The following is a 16,603-nucleotide window of genomic DNA, read 5'->3' as shown; positions in this document are numbered from 1 at the left end:
CTAGACGCATGGACTAGACGCATGGACTAGACGCATGGACTGGACTAGACGCGTGGACTAGACGCGTGGACTAGACACGTGGACTAGACACGTGGACTAGACACGTGGACTAGACACGTGGACTAGACACATGGACTAGACACATGGACTAGAAACAACTAAAACACAGTTGAAAACAATGTCACTCCTTGTGTTTCTTTCTGTGAGGTTTTATATGTACTATTATATTTACTGCACAGAACACATTCCTACAGTATAAAACTGGGGGGGCTAGCTGGATTTACATGATTATTATTGGTTTTGTAGGCTCTCTAGCCAATAAGATCCACCGCAGGGACACCCTGGCCATCAGACTTGGCAACCGGCCCAGCAAGAGAGAGCTGGAGGAGAAGAACATCCTGCCTCGTACCTCTGAGACCGAGAGGCAGGAACTCCGCCAGCAGATTCACTCCAAGCTAGTGAGGTACAGAGTACACCCCTGGAGTCATGCACACATACACATATACACACACAGACACACACACACCGGTGTTTCCGCTGCACTCATTTTCCTGTGGTGCTGCTCAACAGGAAATCATTGCCGCCACGCAACAATGGAACATGAAAAAAAAAATCTTGTGAAAACAAAACGAACAATTCATAGAAAAATCGAACAACCCCATAGTAGAATATTTTATCTATTTACCTAGTCGGCTATATAAATCTATTTACCTAGTCGGATAAATAAATATTCATCTCGTGGCGCATTCATGTTATAAGTGCCACAGGGAGGGAAACATGCATTCTGACAAGTAGTCAATGCACAACAATTCTTGCAATCATGAAAACAACCGTTTTAATGGCTTTTGTTTGGGAATCCCAGCTTTCCATTCCTACTTTATTTATTTCTCAACTCATAAATATGTGCGAAATACGCCATTTTAAACCTGGGGTTTTTAACAGACGCATGGTTACACATTACCACTCCGCAATTTGCAGTGTGCATAGGGGAGAGTGGGGCTAAATGTAACACTGGTTAGTTGTAGGCCTCTACCTCAAAATAATTTATTTGGAATGACATAAAAAATTGTGATGAGATAATATTTTTTGTTGAGCAAGAGTAGTGGAAACAGGGAAAGTGTTGGTGGAAAAATTGTGACATGAAGTGGTTTCTGTGAGAAATACAGCCAGGGGGCTTTTTACCCCAGGTGGCAAGTTACCCTAAGTTACCCTAACAGGTAGGCCTACATTATATTCAGTGTTTATGCAAGTATTTTGGGACATAAAATGAATCAATATGATAATAACTAGTTAAAAGATCACATTTGAGATCTGGCTAATGATTAGCCCAATAGGGTAAATGCAGATAGGCAAACCCATGCTTCAGCCTATTTATTTGCGCTTGGCAGCATCAGTTGGGCAAAAGGTGATAATGTTTATTGCTAATAGCATACCTGATAATATGGACCATGCATTGGCTATATACTGTACATGGCCCAATATGTTAAAATCATTTTACTAATGTGTTATTGGGCTAATTTTTGGAGGTGGAAATTCTACTTTAGATGGTGTCAGCATAATTATTTTAATGAATCATTTTAAAAAGTCACCAGAACTGAGCTTCTCAGTCCTTCTACATAAAAATATATATAGGAGGGACCCACCCCTTTCAACCCCCCTCCGCGACCTTTTCCCCCCACTGCTACACATGTTTCCAGAGGAAACACTGACACACCACTGTGTGAAGCAGCAGTAGGTATCTCTAGCTTTGGGATCCACCATAACCCGAAGATTCCACTCATCAGCGGGGGGTTGATAACATTACCCTGGGCTATTAAAGTTGTGGATAGAATGATGAGATGTGATGGAGCCAAGTCTCTTAAACCTACTTTCTCATAACAGTATTTGTTTGTCATCAAGATTGTATCTAATCTGAAATAACTGTTCTGGTGTGATATTCCTGAAAATTTGGTAGCACTAAAATCATCTTTCATCCAAGGGACTTAAAATGATCCTAGTGCTATAAAGCTTTTGGGGAACAAATCACAGTGGTGTTGTCTCACTTCCTTCTCCCTCTCTGTGCCTCACAGACGACTTAGTCAGAGGCCCAGTACTGAGGAACTGGAGCAGAGGAACATTCTGAAACGTGAGTGATCACAGACGGACAGCACCACAGACAGACAGCACCACAGACAGACAGCACCACAGACTGCACCACACTAGCCCCAGTCAGACCACAGACAGACAGGACCACACTGGCCCCAGTCAGACCACAGACAGACAGGACCACACTGGCCCCAGTCAGACCACAGACAGACAGGACCACACTGGCCCCAGTCAGACCACAGACAGACAGGACCACACTGGCCCCAGTCAGGCTACAGATAGACAGGACCACACTGGCCCCAGTCAGACCACACACAGACAGGACCACACTGGCCCCAGTCAGGCTACAGATAGACAGGACCACACTGGCCCCAGTCAGACCACAGACAGACAGGACCACACTGGCCCCAGTCAGACCACAGACAGACAGGACCACACTGGCCCCAGTCAGGCTACAGATAGACAGGACCACACTGGCCCCAGTCAGGCTACAGCAGCACAACAAGACATTCCCCCAAGGTCTGTTTGTCTTTGGTCATTATAGATCAGTTCAGTTCCACATGACCTTAATAGGCTGATGACATTATCCCATTCAGTCAAAGGTTGATGCTAGACTAGTGGTCCTCTAGTTTGCAATGCCAGGATAGTTGGTTCAATTCCCAGGACTACCTCAATCTAGCCATTATTATGGCCGGCTCATAATAAGTTGTTATTCTGGCTTGTGCATCAAGGTCTAATGGTGCACTGCAGTGGAGGCAGCTGAGTGGAAGACGGCTCATAATAATGGCTGGATTGAGGTAGTCCCGGGAAAAATGCATGTGCGCATGACTGTCAGTCGCTTTGGATAAAAGCGTCTGCTAACAGGACCTAGAGTATATAGTTAGGTTTTCATAAGGAGACGGTGTATGTGAATGAATTAGCATCTCAGGTTCTCACAAGGAGACGGTGTATGAATTAGCCTTACAGGTTTTCATAAGGAGACGGTGTATGAATTAGCCTTACAGGTTTTCACAAGGAGACGGTGTATGAATTAGCCTTACAGGTTTTCACAAGGAGACGGTGTATGAATTAGCCTTACAGGGTTTCACAAGGAGACGGTGTATGAATTAGCCTTACAGGTTTTCATAAGGAGACGGTGTATGAATTAGCCTTACAGGTTTTCACAAGGAGACGGTGTATGAATTAGCCTTACAGGTTTTCATAAGGAGACGGTGTATGAATTAGCCTTACAGGTTTTCACAAGGAGACGGTGTATGAATTAGCCTTACAGGTTTTCATAAGGAGACGGTGTATGAATTAGCCTTACAGGTTTTCATAAGGAGACGGTGTATGAGTTAGCCTTACAGGTTTTCATAAGGAGACGGTGTATGAATTAGCCTTACAGGTTTTCATAAGGAGACGGTGTATGAGTTAGCCTTACAGGTTTTCATAAGGAGACGGTGTATGAGTTAGCCTTACAGGTTTTCATAAGGAGACGGTGTATGAGTTAGCCTTACAGGTTTTCATAAGGAGACGGTGTATGAATTAGCCTTACAGGTTTTCATAAGGAGACGGTGTATGAATTAGCCTTACAGGTTTTCATAAGGAGACGGTGTATGAGTTAGCCTTACAGGTTTTCATAAGGAGACGGTGTATGAGTTAGCCTTACAGGTTTTCATAAGGAGACAGTGTATGAGTTAGCCTTACAGGTTTTCATAAGGAGACGGTGTAGGAATTAGCCTTACAGGTTTTCATAAGGAGACGGTGTATGAATTAGCCTTACAGGTTTTCATAAGGAGACGGTGTATGAGTTAGCCTTACAGGTTTTCATAAGGAGATGGTGTATGAGTTAGCCTTACAGGTTTTCATAAGGAGACGGTGTACACTACCGGTCAAAAGTTTTAGAACACCTACTCATTCAAGGGTTTTTCTTTATTTTTACTATTTTCTACATTGTAGAATAATAGTGAAGACATCAAACTATGAAATAACACATATGGAATCATATAGTAACCAAAAAAGTGTTAAACAAATCAAAATATATTTTATATTTGAGATTCTTCAAATAGCCACCCTTTGCCTTGATGACAGCTTTGCACACATTTGGCGTTCTCACAACCAGCTTCATGAGGTAGTCACCTGGAATGCATTTCAATTAACAGGTGTGTCTTGTTAAAAGTTAATTTGTGGAATTTCTTTCCTTCTTAATGCGTTTGAGCCAATCAGATGTGTTGTGAAAAGGTAGCGGTGGTATACAGAAGATAGCCCTATTTGGTAAAAGACCAAGTCCATATTATGGCAAGAACAGCTCAAATAAGCAAAGAGAAACGACATTCCATCATTACTTTAAGACATGAAGGTCAGTCAATATGGAATATTTCAAGAACTTTGAAAGTTTCTTCAAGTGCAGTTGCAAAAACCATCAAGCGCTATGATGAAACTGGCTCTCATGAGGACCGCCACTGGAAAGGAAGACCCAGAGTTACCTCTGCTGCAGAGGATATGTTCATTAGAGTTACCAGCCTCAGAAATTGTAGCCAAAATAAATGCTTCACAGAGTTCAAGTAACAGACACATCTCAACATCAACTGTTCAGAGGAGACTGCGTGAATCAGGCATTCATGGTCGAATTGCTGCAAAGAAACCACTACTAAAGGACACCAATAACAAGAAGGGACTTGCTTGGGCCAAGAAATACAAGCAATGGACATTAGACCGGTGGAAATTTGTCCTTTGGTCTGGAGTCCAAATTGGAGATTTTTGGTTCCAACCTTCGTGTCTTTGTGAGACGAGGTGTGGGTGAACAGATAATCTCCGCATGTGTATTTCCCACCGTAAAGCTTGGAGGAGGAGGTGTTATGGTGTGGGGGTGCATTTCTGGTGACACTGTCTGTGATTTATTTAGAATTCAAGGCACACTTAACCAGCATGGCTACCACAGCATTCTGCAGCAATACGCCATCCCAGCTGGTTTGGGCTTAGTGGGACTATCATTTGTTTTTCAACGGGACATTGACCCAAAATACATCCAGGCTGTGTAAGGGCTATTTTACAGAGAAGGGGAGTGATGGAGTGCTGCATCAGATGACCTGTCCTCCACAATCGCCGACCTCAACCAAATTGAGATGGTTTGGGATGAGTCGGACCACAGAGTGAAGGAAAAGCATATGTGGGAACTCTGTTGGAAAAGCACTCCTCATTTTATTTATTTATTTTATTTATTTATTTCACCTTTATTTAACCAGGTAGGCAAGTTGAGAACAAGTTCTCATTTACAATTGTGACCTGGCCAAGATAAAGCAAAGCAGTTCGACAACATACAACAACACAGAGTTACACATGGAGTAAACAACATACAGTCAATAATATGGTAGAAAAAAATAATATTTGTAGTTGTCCACAAATTCTAAGTTAGAACCGTCCAGAGAAGTAATGCTGGATGGGCGGGCAGGTGCAGGCAGCAATCGGTTGAAGAGCATGCATTTAGTTTTACTTGTGTTTAGGAGCAGTTGGAGACCACGGAAGGAGAGTTGAATGGCATTGAAGCTCGTCTGGAGGGTTGTTAACACAGTGTCCAAAGAAGGGCCAGAAGTATACAGAATGGTGTCGTCTGCGTAGAGGTGGATCAGAGATTCACCAGCAGCAAGAGCGACATCATTTATGTATACAGAGAAAAGAGTTGGCCCAAGAATTGAACCCTGTGGTACCCCCATAGAGACTGCCAGAGGTCCAGACAGTAGGCCCTCCGATTTGACACACTGAACTCTGTCAGAGAAGTAGTTGGTGAACCAGGCGACGCAATCGTTTGAGAAACCAAGGCTACTAAGTCTGCCGATGAGGATGTGGTGATTAACAGAGTCAAAAGCTTTGGCCAGGTCAATGAATACGGCAGCACAGTATTGTTTCTTATCGATGGCGGTTACGATGTCGTTTAGGACCTTGAGCGTGGCTGAGGTGCACCCATGACCAGCTCTGAAACCAGATTGCATAGCGGAGAGGGTGCGGTGGGATTCGAAATAGTCGGTAATCTGTTTGTTGACTTGGCTTTCGAAGACCTTAGAAAGGCAGGGTAAGGATGGATATAGGTCTGTAGCAATTTGGGTCAAGAGTGTCACCTCCTTTGAAGAGGGGGATGACAGCAGCTGCTTTCCAATCTATGGGAATCTCAGACGACACGAAAGAGAGGTTGAACAGGCTAGTAATAGGGGTTGCAATAATTTCGGCAGATAATTTTAGAAAGTAAGGGTCCAGATTGTCAAGCCCAGCTGATTTGTAGGGGTCCAGATTTTGCAGCTCTTTCAGAACATCAGCTGAATGGATTTGGGAGAAGGAGAAATGGGGGAGGCTTGGGCGAGTAGCTGTGGGTGGTGCAGTGCTGTTGAATGCAGTAGGGGTAGTTAGGTGGAAAGCATGGCCAGCCGTAGAAAAATACTTATTGAAATTCTCAATTATAGTGGGCTTATCGGTGGTGACAGAGTTTCCTATCCTCAGTGCAGTGGGCAGTTGGGAGGAGGTGTTCTTATTCTCCATGGATTTTAAAGTGTCCCAGAACCTTTTAGAGTTGGAGTAGCACGAAGCAAATTTCTGTTTGAAAAAGCTAGCCTTGGCGTTTCTAACTGCCTGTGTGTATTGGTTTCTAACTTCCCTAAAAAGTTGCATATCGCTAATGCAGAACGCCACAGGATATTTTTGTGTTGGTTAAGGGCAGTCAGGTCTGGGGAGAACCAATGAACCAATGAACTCATGAAGCTGGTTGAGAGAATGCCAAGAGTGTGCAAAGCTGTCATCAAGGCAAAGTGTGGCTATTTGAAGAATCTCAAATATAAAATATGCTTTGATTTGTTTAACACTTTTTTGGTTACTACATCATTTTGGTTACTACGTGTTATTTCATAGTTTTGATGTCTTCACTATTATTCTACATTGTAGAAAATAGTAAAAAATAAAGAAAAACCCTTGAATGAGTAGGCTTTCTAAAACTTTTGACCGGTAGTGTAGGAATTAGCCTTACAGGTTTTCATAAGGAGAGGGTGTATGTGAATGAATTATCCTTACAGGTTTTCGTTAGAAGACATTGTATGTGAATAAATTAGCCCGGCTGGAATCCAAGACAAAGGTGAAGTTGTTCTTCTGGCTTGGACAGTTGTGTATCAAAGTCTATCGGTGCATTGCCGTAGAGGCTGCTGAGTGGTGGACGGCTCATAATAATGGCTGGAACGGAGCAAATGGAATGGCATTAAACCATGTGTTTGATGTATTTGATACCATTCCACTGAAACCGCTCCAGCCATTACCGCGAGCCAGTTCTCCCCAATTAAGGTGCCACGTACCTCCTGTGGTCCATTGATATGGAGGGAGGGCCAGTTATTGACTGATGGCCCATCTGCTTGCCCAGTTTATTGGTTAGTAAATCAATGTGGGGAAACACATTACAGCAGATTGAACATGACCAGTCAAAATAAAACAATTTAAGAGGACAACATCTTGAGCTCTTATTGTGCCAGACAGTGTTAAAACATTGTTGGTCAGAGAATGGCAGGATAAAAGTCAATAGGAATGTGTTCTTTACAGATCTACAATCTTAACTTGACCATCCAGTTGCAGTAGAACTTAGTGCATATTAGGTTTTAAAAGGCTTCTGAAGTTTGTAATTTCCACTTTGACATTTCTGATAGATTTTCCCTTACGAAAAATGTATCAACCCCTAGAATAATGTCCATTAAGTGTAATCCACATGATGAATCAAATTTTCTGTTGCTGTAGGATTATTTTCCTAATGTAGCAAACTGTCTCAAATAAAGATCCTACATCTGTATGTTTACCTGATCATGCTCTATATCTGCTAGAAGCTAACGTTGTTCTAATCAAATCAAACTTTATCTGAAGTGCATCGGAACACTTCACAGAAAAATCCTAGTACCATTTGACGAACAGGCACAAACATGTTCCTGTAATACGGTCAATGTTCACATGGAGACTTCCTGTCTATTAAACAGGAAGCAGTGAAAGGGGGCCATTTTGTTGTTGTCATCTTGCTTGGGTGTTACTGCATTATTTATGAGATCTTTGTAGTGGAATCATAATACTAAGAGAGAGAGAGAACAGTTAACTGGCTGTTGCCTTATTGAAAGCAGATGAGTAGCCCTCCAGCGGAACTGCTAACGGCAAAGGTCGCATAGCCTCTCAGGGTGCACATCTGTTAGACACTCAACAACGACCTGTTGAAGAATAGAACAATGGTCTATGCTGGGCTCGGGTTTAAAGGGTTGACTATGTATGGTTAACAAAATACAACTCTAAAATCAAAGTTTGTCAGATGTTTTCAGACCTCAAAAGCAGACTTCTGTTGAGATAATTCCATATTCCAGGACATCTGTTTTGTAGATGTAGCCATACGGCTCACTCCAACATCAATTGGAAAGATAAGCACCGTAGCATTTCCAGATCTATCTTTTCCATCCATTTGTAGATGACCACATTGCTTAATTAATAATCGCTATATTGGGTCGTAAAGTACCACCCCAGCCTACTTACAACTTCTTTTTCATTTCACTACAGAGACAAATGAAGCTGATCAACATGAAGCCATACAAGAGATTAAAAGGAGACTCTCCCGAAAGGTACTGTCATTTATACTATGTTTAGGTAAGCCTGCTGAATGTCTGCATCTCATTGATTTTATGTCTGATGATATTTGTGGTACACAGATCCATCTGGTGGACATAGCCGGAACTGAATTAACTGGAACCAAACACATTTCAGACTCATATTCACTGAATTACCAAATAATGTCTTCGTTTCTGAATTAGCAATACAATGTTAATCTCATTGACTGAATTACCAAACGATTTATGAATTACCAAACAAATGTCAAACTCATTTAGGGTTATACAATGTGAGGGGGTGCACACAATGTGGGGGGGTGCACACAATGTGGGGGGGTGCACACAATGTGGGGGGGTGCACACAATGTGGGGGGGTGCACACAATGTGGGGGGGTGCACACAATGTGGTGGGGGGGTACACACAATGTGGGGGGGTGCACACAATGTGGGGGGGTACACACAACGTGAGGGGGTGCACACAATGTGAGGGGGTACACACAATGTGGGGGGGTGCACACAATGTGAGGGGGTGCACACAACGTGAGGGGGTGCACACAATGTGAGGGGGTGCACACAATGTGAGGGGGTGCACACAATGTGAGGGGGTGCACACAATGTGAGAGGGGTGCACACAATGTGGGGGGGTGCACACAACGTGGGGGGGTACACACAATGTCACATTCAGAACCCACATTGAAGGTGGAGGAAGATGATTGTGTTTATTCCATTGTTTTAAAAAAGTATAATAGAAAATAACAAACTCATAATTTTAGAGTTTTTTGACAAGCCAAATTGCAGCAACTGTATGACTCAGTTGCCACAGTGCATACTGTAGGGCATTCCAGCTCTGTGTGAGAAGCATGCCTCAGTGTAGTATCGGGCTGCTTGAAATTCCTCAGATTTCTCGCCCCTGTGGTTCCAGGGTTAGGCCAACACTGCTTGACCTTAGATATAATGAGAACTGGAGTGTAGTTTCAACACAATGCTCCTGTATGGCATTGTGGAAGGACTTAAACTCTTCCAACAACTCTCTATCCATCTCCCATGCCCCAGCTGTCTTGTCTACAAGTCACACTTTACAGTTGTCAATCACTGGCTACTTACACTGAATATGCCAAACATTAGGAACACCCCCTCAAAACAGCCTCAATTCGTCAGGGCATGGATTCTACAAGGTGTCGAAAGCGTTCCACAGGGATGGTGGCCCATGTTGACTCCAATGCTTCCCACAGTTGTGTCAAGTTGGCTGTATGTCCTTTGGGTGGTGGACCATTCTTGATACACACCAAGCAACGTTGCCGTTCTTGACACATACTGATGCACCTGGCACCTACTACCATACCCCGTTCAAAGGCACTTCAATCTTTTGTCTTGGTCTTTCACCCTCTTAATGGCACACATACACAATCCATGTCTCAATTGTGTCAAATCTTAAACATCCTTCTTTAACCTGTCTCCTCCCCTTCATCTACGCTGATTGAAATGGATTTAACAAGTGACATCAATAAGGGATCATAACTTTCACCTGGATTCACCTGGTCAGTCTATGTCATGGAAAGAGCAGTTGTTCCTAATGTTTTGTCCACTCTGTTTATTTCGTTTGTGTTTGCATAGCTGAGTGTGAGGCCGACAGTAGCAGAGCTGGTGGCTCGGCGGATTCTGCGCTTCAATGAGTATGTGGAGTGCACAGATGCTAAGGACTATGACCGCCGTGCAGACAAACCCTGGACCAGGCTCACGCCAGCTGACAAAGTGGGTCCCAGACTCCTACCGTATAATGTTATTGCTAAAGCGACTAAAACACATGACATTCATAATGCCATTAAATACTTGGAATAAGAGAGGTTATAAAAAGGCATAATTAAAAAATGTTTTGTTAGCATTTTCTTCCTCATGTATTCCAGCTACCTAAACAATGCTGTAAATACATTATTCACAGATAATGAGTTATCTACCATTTAATCTTCAGTTATATTAAATATGTTGCCTGTCTGAAGCTATTGATGGTCTGATAGTTTGACAATGAATCTATAAATTTGACAATTAATCTATGAATCCCTCAGGCTGCTATCCATAATGAACCGAATGTTTATATTCCCTCAGGCTGCTATCCATAATGAACTGAATGTTTATATTCCCTCAGGCTGCTATCCATAATGAACTGAATGTTTATATTCCCTCAGGCTGCTATCCATAAAGAACTGAATGTTTATATTCCCTCAGGCTGCTATCCATAAAGAACTGAATGTTTATATTCCCTCAGGCTGCTATCAATAATGAACTGAATGTTTATATTCCCTCAGGCTGCTATCCATAATGAACTGAATGTTTATATTCCCTCAGGCTGCTATCCATAAAGAACTGAATGTTTATATTCCCTCAGGCTGCTATCCATAATGAACTGAATGTTTATATTCCCTCAGGCTGCTATCCATAAAGAACTGAATGTTTATATTCCCTCAGGCTGCTATCCATAATGAACTGAATGTTTATATTCCCTCAGGCTGCTATCCATAATGAACTGAATGTTTATATTCCCTCAGGCTGCTATCCATAATGAACTGAATGTTTATATTCCCTCAGGCTGCTATCCGTAAAGAACTGAATGTTTATATTCCCTCAGGCTGTTATCCATAAAGAACTGAATGTTTATATTCCCTCAGGCTGCTATCCATAATGAACTGAATGTTTATATTCCCTCAGGCTGCTATCCATAATGAACTGAATGTTTATATTCCCTCAGGCTGCTATCCATAAAGAACGGAATGTTTATATTCCCTCAGGCTGCTATCAATAATGAACTGAATGTTTATATTCCCTCAGGCTGCTATCCATAAAGAACTGAATGTTTATATTCCCTCAGGCTGCTATCCATAAAGAACTGAATGTTTATATTCCCTCAGGCTGCTATCCATAAAGAACTGAATGTTTATATTCCCTCAGGCTGCTATCCATAATGAACTGAATGTTTATATTCCCTCAGGCTGCTATCCATAATGAACTGAATGTTTATATTCCCTCAGGCTGCTATCCATAAAGAACTGAATGTTTATATTCCCTCAGGCTGCTATCCATAATGAACTGAATGTTTATATTCCCTCAGGCTGCTATCCATAAAGAACTGAATGTTTATATTCCCTCAGGCTGCTATCCATAAAGAACTGAATGTTTATATTCCCTCAGGCTGCTATCCATAATGAACTGAATGTTTATATTCCCTCAGGCTGCTATCCATAATGAACTGAATGTTTATATTCCCTCAGGCTGCTATCCATAATGAACTGAATGTTTATATTCCCTCAGGCTGCTATCCATAATGAACTGAATGTTTATATTCCCTCAGGCTGCTATCCATAAAGAACTGAATGTTTATATTCCCTCAGGCTGCTATCCATAAAGAACTGAATGTTTATATTCCCTCAGGCTGCTATCCATAATGAACTGAATGTTTATATTCCCTCAGGATGCTATCCATAAAGAACTGAATGTTTATATTCCCTCAGGCTGCTATCCATAAAGAACTGAATGTTTATATTCCCTCAGGCTGCTATCCATAAAGAACTGAATGTTTATATTCCCTCAGGCTGCTATCCATAATGAACTGAATGTTTATATTCCCTCAGGCTGCTATCCATAAAGAACTGAATGTTTATATTCCCTCAGGCTGCTATCCATAATGAACTGAATGTTTATATTCCCTCAGGCTGCTATCCATAATGAACTGAATGTTTATATTCCCTCAGGCTGCTATCCATAATGAACTGAATGTTTATATTCCCTCAGGCTGCTATCCATAATGAACTGAATGTTTATATTCCCTCAGGCTGCTATCCATAAAGAACTGAATGTTTATATTCCCTCAGGCTGCTATCCATAAAGAACTGAATGTTTATATTCCCTCAGGCTGCTATCCATAAAGAACTGAATGTTTATATTCCCTCAGGCTGCTATCCATAATGAACTGAATGTTTATATTCCCTCAGGCTGCTATCCGTAAAGAACTGAATGTTTATATTCCCTCAGGCTGCTATCCATAATGAACTGAATGTTTATATTCCCTCAGGCTGCTATCCATAAAGAACTGAATGTTTATATTCCCTCAGGCTGCTATCAATAATGAACTGAATGTTTATATTCCCTCAGGCTGCTATCCATAATGAACTGAATGTTTATATTCCCTCAGGCTGCTATCCATAAAGAACTGAATGTTTATATTCCCTCAGGCTGCTATCAATAATGAACTGAATGTTTATATTCCCTCAGGCTGCTATCCATAATGAACTGAATGTTTATATTCCCTCAGGCTGCTATCCATAATGAACTGAATGTTTATATTCCCTCAGGCTGCTATCCATAAAGAACTGAATGTTTATATTCCCTCAGGCTGCTATCCATAAAGAACTGAATGTTTATATTCCCTCAGGCTGCTATCCATAAAGAACTGAATGTTTATATTCCCTCAGGCTGCTATCCATAATGAACTGAATGTTTATATTCCCTCAGGCTGCTATCCATAATGAACTGAATGTTTATATTCCCTCAGGCTGCTATCCATAAAGAATTGAATGTTTATATTCCCTCAGGCTGCTATCCATAAAGAACTGAATGTTTATATTCCCTCAGGCTGCTATCCATAAAGAACTGAATGTTTATATTCCCTCAGGCTGCTATCCGTAAAGAACTGAATGTTTATATTCCCTCAGGCTGCTATCCGTAATGAACTGAATGTTTATATTCCCTCAGGCTGCTATCCGTAATGAACTGAATGTTTATATTCCCGCAGGCTGCTATCCATAAAGAACTGAATGTTTATATTCCCTCAGGCTGCTATCCATAAAGAACTGAATGTTTATATTCCCTCAGGCTGCTATCCGTAAAGAACTGAATGTTTATATTCCCTCAGGCTGCTATCCATAAAGAACTGAATGTTTATATTCCCTCAGGCTGCTATCCATAAAGAACTGAATGTTTATATTCCCTCAGGCTGCTATCCGTAATGAACTGAATGTTTATATTCCCGCAGGCTGCTATCCATAAAGAACTGAATGTTTATATTCCCGCAGGCTGCTATCCGTAAAGAACTGAATGAGTTCAAAAGCAAAGAGATGGAAGTTCATGAAGAGAGCAAGCAATTTACCAGGTAATGACAACTTGAACGTTATTGATCCCCAGCCATTACACTTCATTATGAGTCATACAAGATAATAAACTGTTGATTGATTTAATCCGAGTAACAGTGTGCTATGAGGTGCAGACTGCAGTTCTGATCCAACAGTGTCTGTTTCCCTGTGCCTTGGCAGATTCCATCGGCCCTGAGGCATTTCTCTCTCCAGTGGGGGTGCTGGTCGGCTGCCGGCACTGCCTAAAGGCTCTGTCTCCCCGCTGCGGGCTTCACCATCTGGCTTTTCCCCGGGGCCTCGGGCCTGGATGCCCCTAGGCACGGACACATGGACACCGTCTCCCAGGGCCAACCTGTCTCCAGCTCTACAGATCAATAGAGGTTGATTACATTGGGCCACACCTGCTTACACAGACCAGACCAGACTGGGCTTTAGTGCTGTGTGAAAAGATAGACAGACAGAGAGAGAGAGAGGCCAGTATCCATGAAGGACAAAACTGTTGCACTTTGTAACACAGCACTGATTTAATTACCCACATACCTTTTTGGCTTCCCTAAAGCACCTTAACAGGCCTTGACCAAGTCCCCATGGACTGGAAGGGAAGTGGTTTTGCAACTATGACAATGTTGTAGGTTAGGCAAGTCCAGCCAAAGGTAACAGTAATAAAATCAATGTTTATTTGTGATATGCACAGGATACAACGTAAACCGTGCAATGCAATGCTTACTTGCAAGCTTCCTCAACAGTGCAATGACAAATATAACCAAATCAGACACATAGTCCTTAACTTAACGTAATCATGGAAGTGCATGGCAAGGTGTTAAGAAGAAATGGTTACTTTTACTGCCATGTGGTCTTGATGGTGGAAATGAAGGTGTTTGGGTCTTGATTTAAGGGGTGATTGTTGATGCTGATCTCAAAGTGGCTGGGACTACATGAATTTTGCCTAGATAGTAAGGAATATGTATTGTTACTGTATTTGTCATGTTTTCTGGAACACTTACCATTATTGAGTATATGTTTTACAGGGACAGAGCAGAGTGGACCCTACTGATCTATGTGGGCTATTCTTCTACTCTCTCTCTCCTAATTTAGAGCAAGTTCAGTTGGTCTGCCCTTCAGATTGGATACTGAGCTGTTAATAATGGATGGTCTGTGTAGTTTGAAAGTATATGATAAATGTTAGTATTTTACGGTCCCAGATGAATCCATTAAGCTTTTTTCCTGGTCATAAAATGTGAAGCATTTCTTTGATATTTCTGTGATGAGGTGCACCAATCAATTTACATTCATTTCAGACTGCTAACGGCAGCTGTAGAATATAGGAGGAGAACCATAGTATTCATGCCAATGTGTTTCTCACTCTATGGATTTTTTTGTACATAATGTATATCAGATGCATGATCACAAGTTTACTGCCAATTATCCGATAGATTTTTACATTGATGTGATGTACAGGATGAGTTTCGTATTGATGGCGCTATGTGCTGTTCATATGTGAGTACTGTATCTTTGAATTATGTCAGTACATAATATTCATGTATATGCAGTACCAGTCAAAAGTTTGGACACCTGCTCATTAAAGGGTTTTTCTTTATTTTTACTATTTTCTACATAGTAGAATAATAGTGAAGACATCAAAACTATGAAATAACACATATGGAATCATGTAGTAACCAAAAAAGTGTTAAACAAATCTAAATATATTTTTGATTTTATATTCTTCAAAGTAGCCACCCTTTGCCTTGATGACAGCTTTGCACATTTTTGGCATTCTCTAAACCAGCTTCATGAGGAATGCTTTTCCAACAGTCTTGAAGGAACCAAAAATCTCAAATTTAGACTCATCAGACCAAGGACAGATTTCCATCAGTCTAATGTCCATTGCTCATGTTTCTTGGCCCCTGCAAGTCTCTTCTTCTTATTGGTGTCCTTTAGTACTGGTTTCTTTGCAGCAATTTGACCATAAAGGCCTGATTCATGCAGTCTCCTCTGAACGGTTGATGTTGAGATGTGTCTGTTACTTGAACTCTGAAACATTTATTTGGACTGTAATTTCTGAGGCTGGTAACTCTAATGAACTTATCCTCTGCAGCAGAGGTAACTCTGGGTCTTCCTTTCCTGTGGCGGTCCTCATGAGAGCCAGTTTCATAGCGCTTGATGGTTTTTGCGACTGCACTTAAAGAAATTTTGAAATGTTCCTTATTGACTGACCTTCGTGTCTTAAAGTAATGATGGACTGTCGTTTCTCTTTGCTTATTTGAGCTGTTTTTGCCATAATATGGACTTGGTCTTTTACCAAATAGGGCTATCTTCTGTATACCACCCCTACCTTGTCACAACACAACTGATTGGCTCAAATGCATTAAGAAGGAAAGAAATTCCACAAATTAACTTTTAACAAGACACACCTGTTAATTGAAATGCATTCCAGGTGACTACTTCATGAAGCTGGTTGAGAGAATGCCAAGAGTGCAAAGCTGTCATCAAGGCAAAGGGTGGCTACTTTGAAGAATCTAAAACATATTTTGATTTGTTTAACACTTTTTTGGTTATAACATGATGTGATATTTCATAGTTTTGATGTCTTCATTATTATTCTGCAATGTGGAAAATAGTCAAAATAAAGAAAAAGCCTTGAATGAGTAGGTGTGTCCAAACTTTTTACTGGTACTGTACATGTATTGCCACTCCCATATCCATCATGCATGTAGGAGGTCTATACGTGCATTATATGCCTCTAAATTGATTTATTGTTCCATTGTTGATCACATACATAGATACCATTTATGCGAAACATCAAATGTGTATGCT

The 16,603-nt window shown here is 41.4% G+C and overlaps 1 protein-coding gene across 4 annotated transcripts in view; it reads left to right on the top strand.

Annotated features, from left to right (window-relative positions):
• The window catches only part of LOC115152848 (phosphatase and actin regulator 2), a 77,596-nt gene extending 62,553 nt beyond the window's left edge, over positions 1-15,043 (top strand). For all 4 annotated transcript variants that reach the window (XM_029697725.1, XM_029697728.1, XM_029697727.1 and 1 more), the window contains 6 exons: positions 307-463; positions 2,070-2,125; positions 8,623-8,684; positions 10,284-10,421; positions 13,733-13,809; positions 13,970-15,043. In XM_029697725.1, coding sequence (XP_029553585.1) covers positions 307-463; positions 2,070-2,125; positions 8,623-8,684; positions 10,284-10,421; positions 13,733-13,809; positions 13,970-13,985 — 506 coding nt within the window. In that variant the 3' untranslated portion in view covers positions 13,986-15,043. The remainder of the gene's footprint in view (positions 1-306; positions 464-2,069; positions 2,126-8,622; positions 8,685-10,283; positions 10,422-13,732; positions 13,810-13,969) is intronic.
• The last annotated feature ends 1,560 nt before the right edge of the window (positions 15,044-16,603 follow it).

Source organism: Salmo trutta, chromosome 18 (genome assembly GCF_901001165.1).
Source record: "Salmo trutta chromosome 18, fSalTru1.1, whole genome shotgun sequence".
Lineage (NCBI taxonomy): Eukaryota > Metazoa > Chordata > Actinopteri > Salmoniformes > Salmonidae > Salmo > Salmo trutta.
This window is presented reverse-complemented; position numbering and strand designations above follow the sequence as displayed.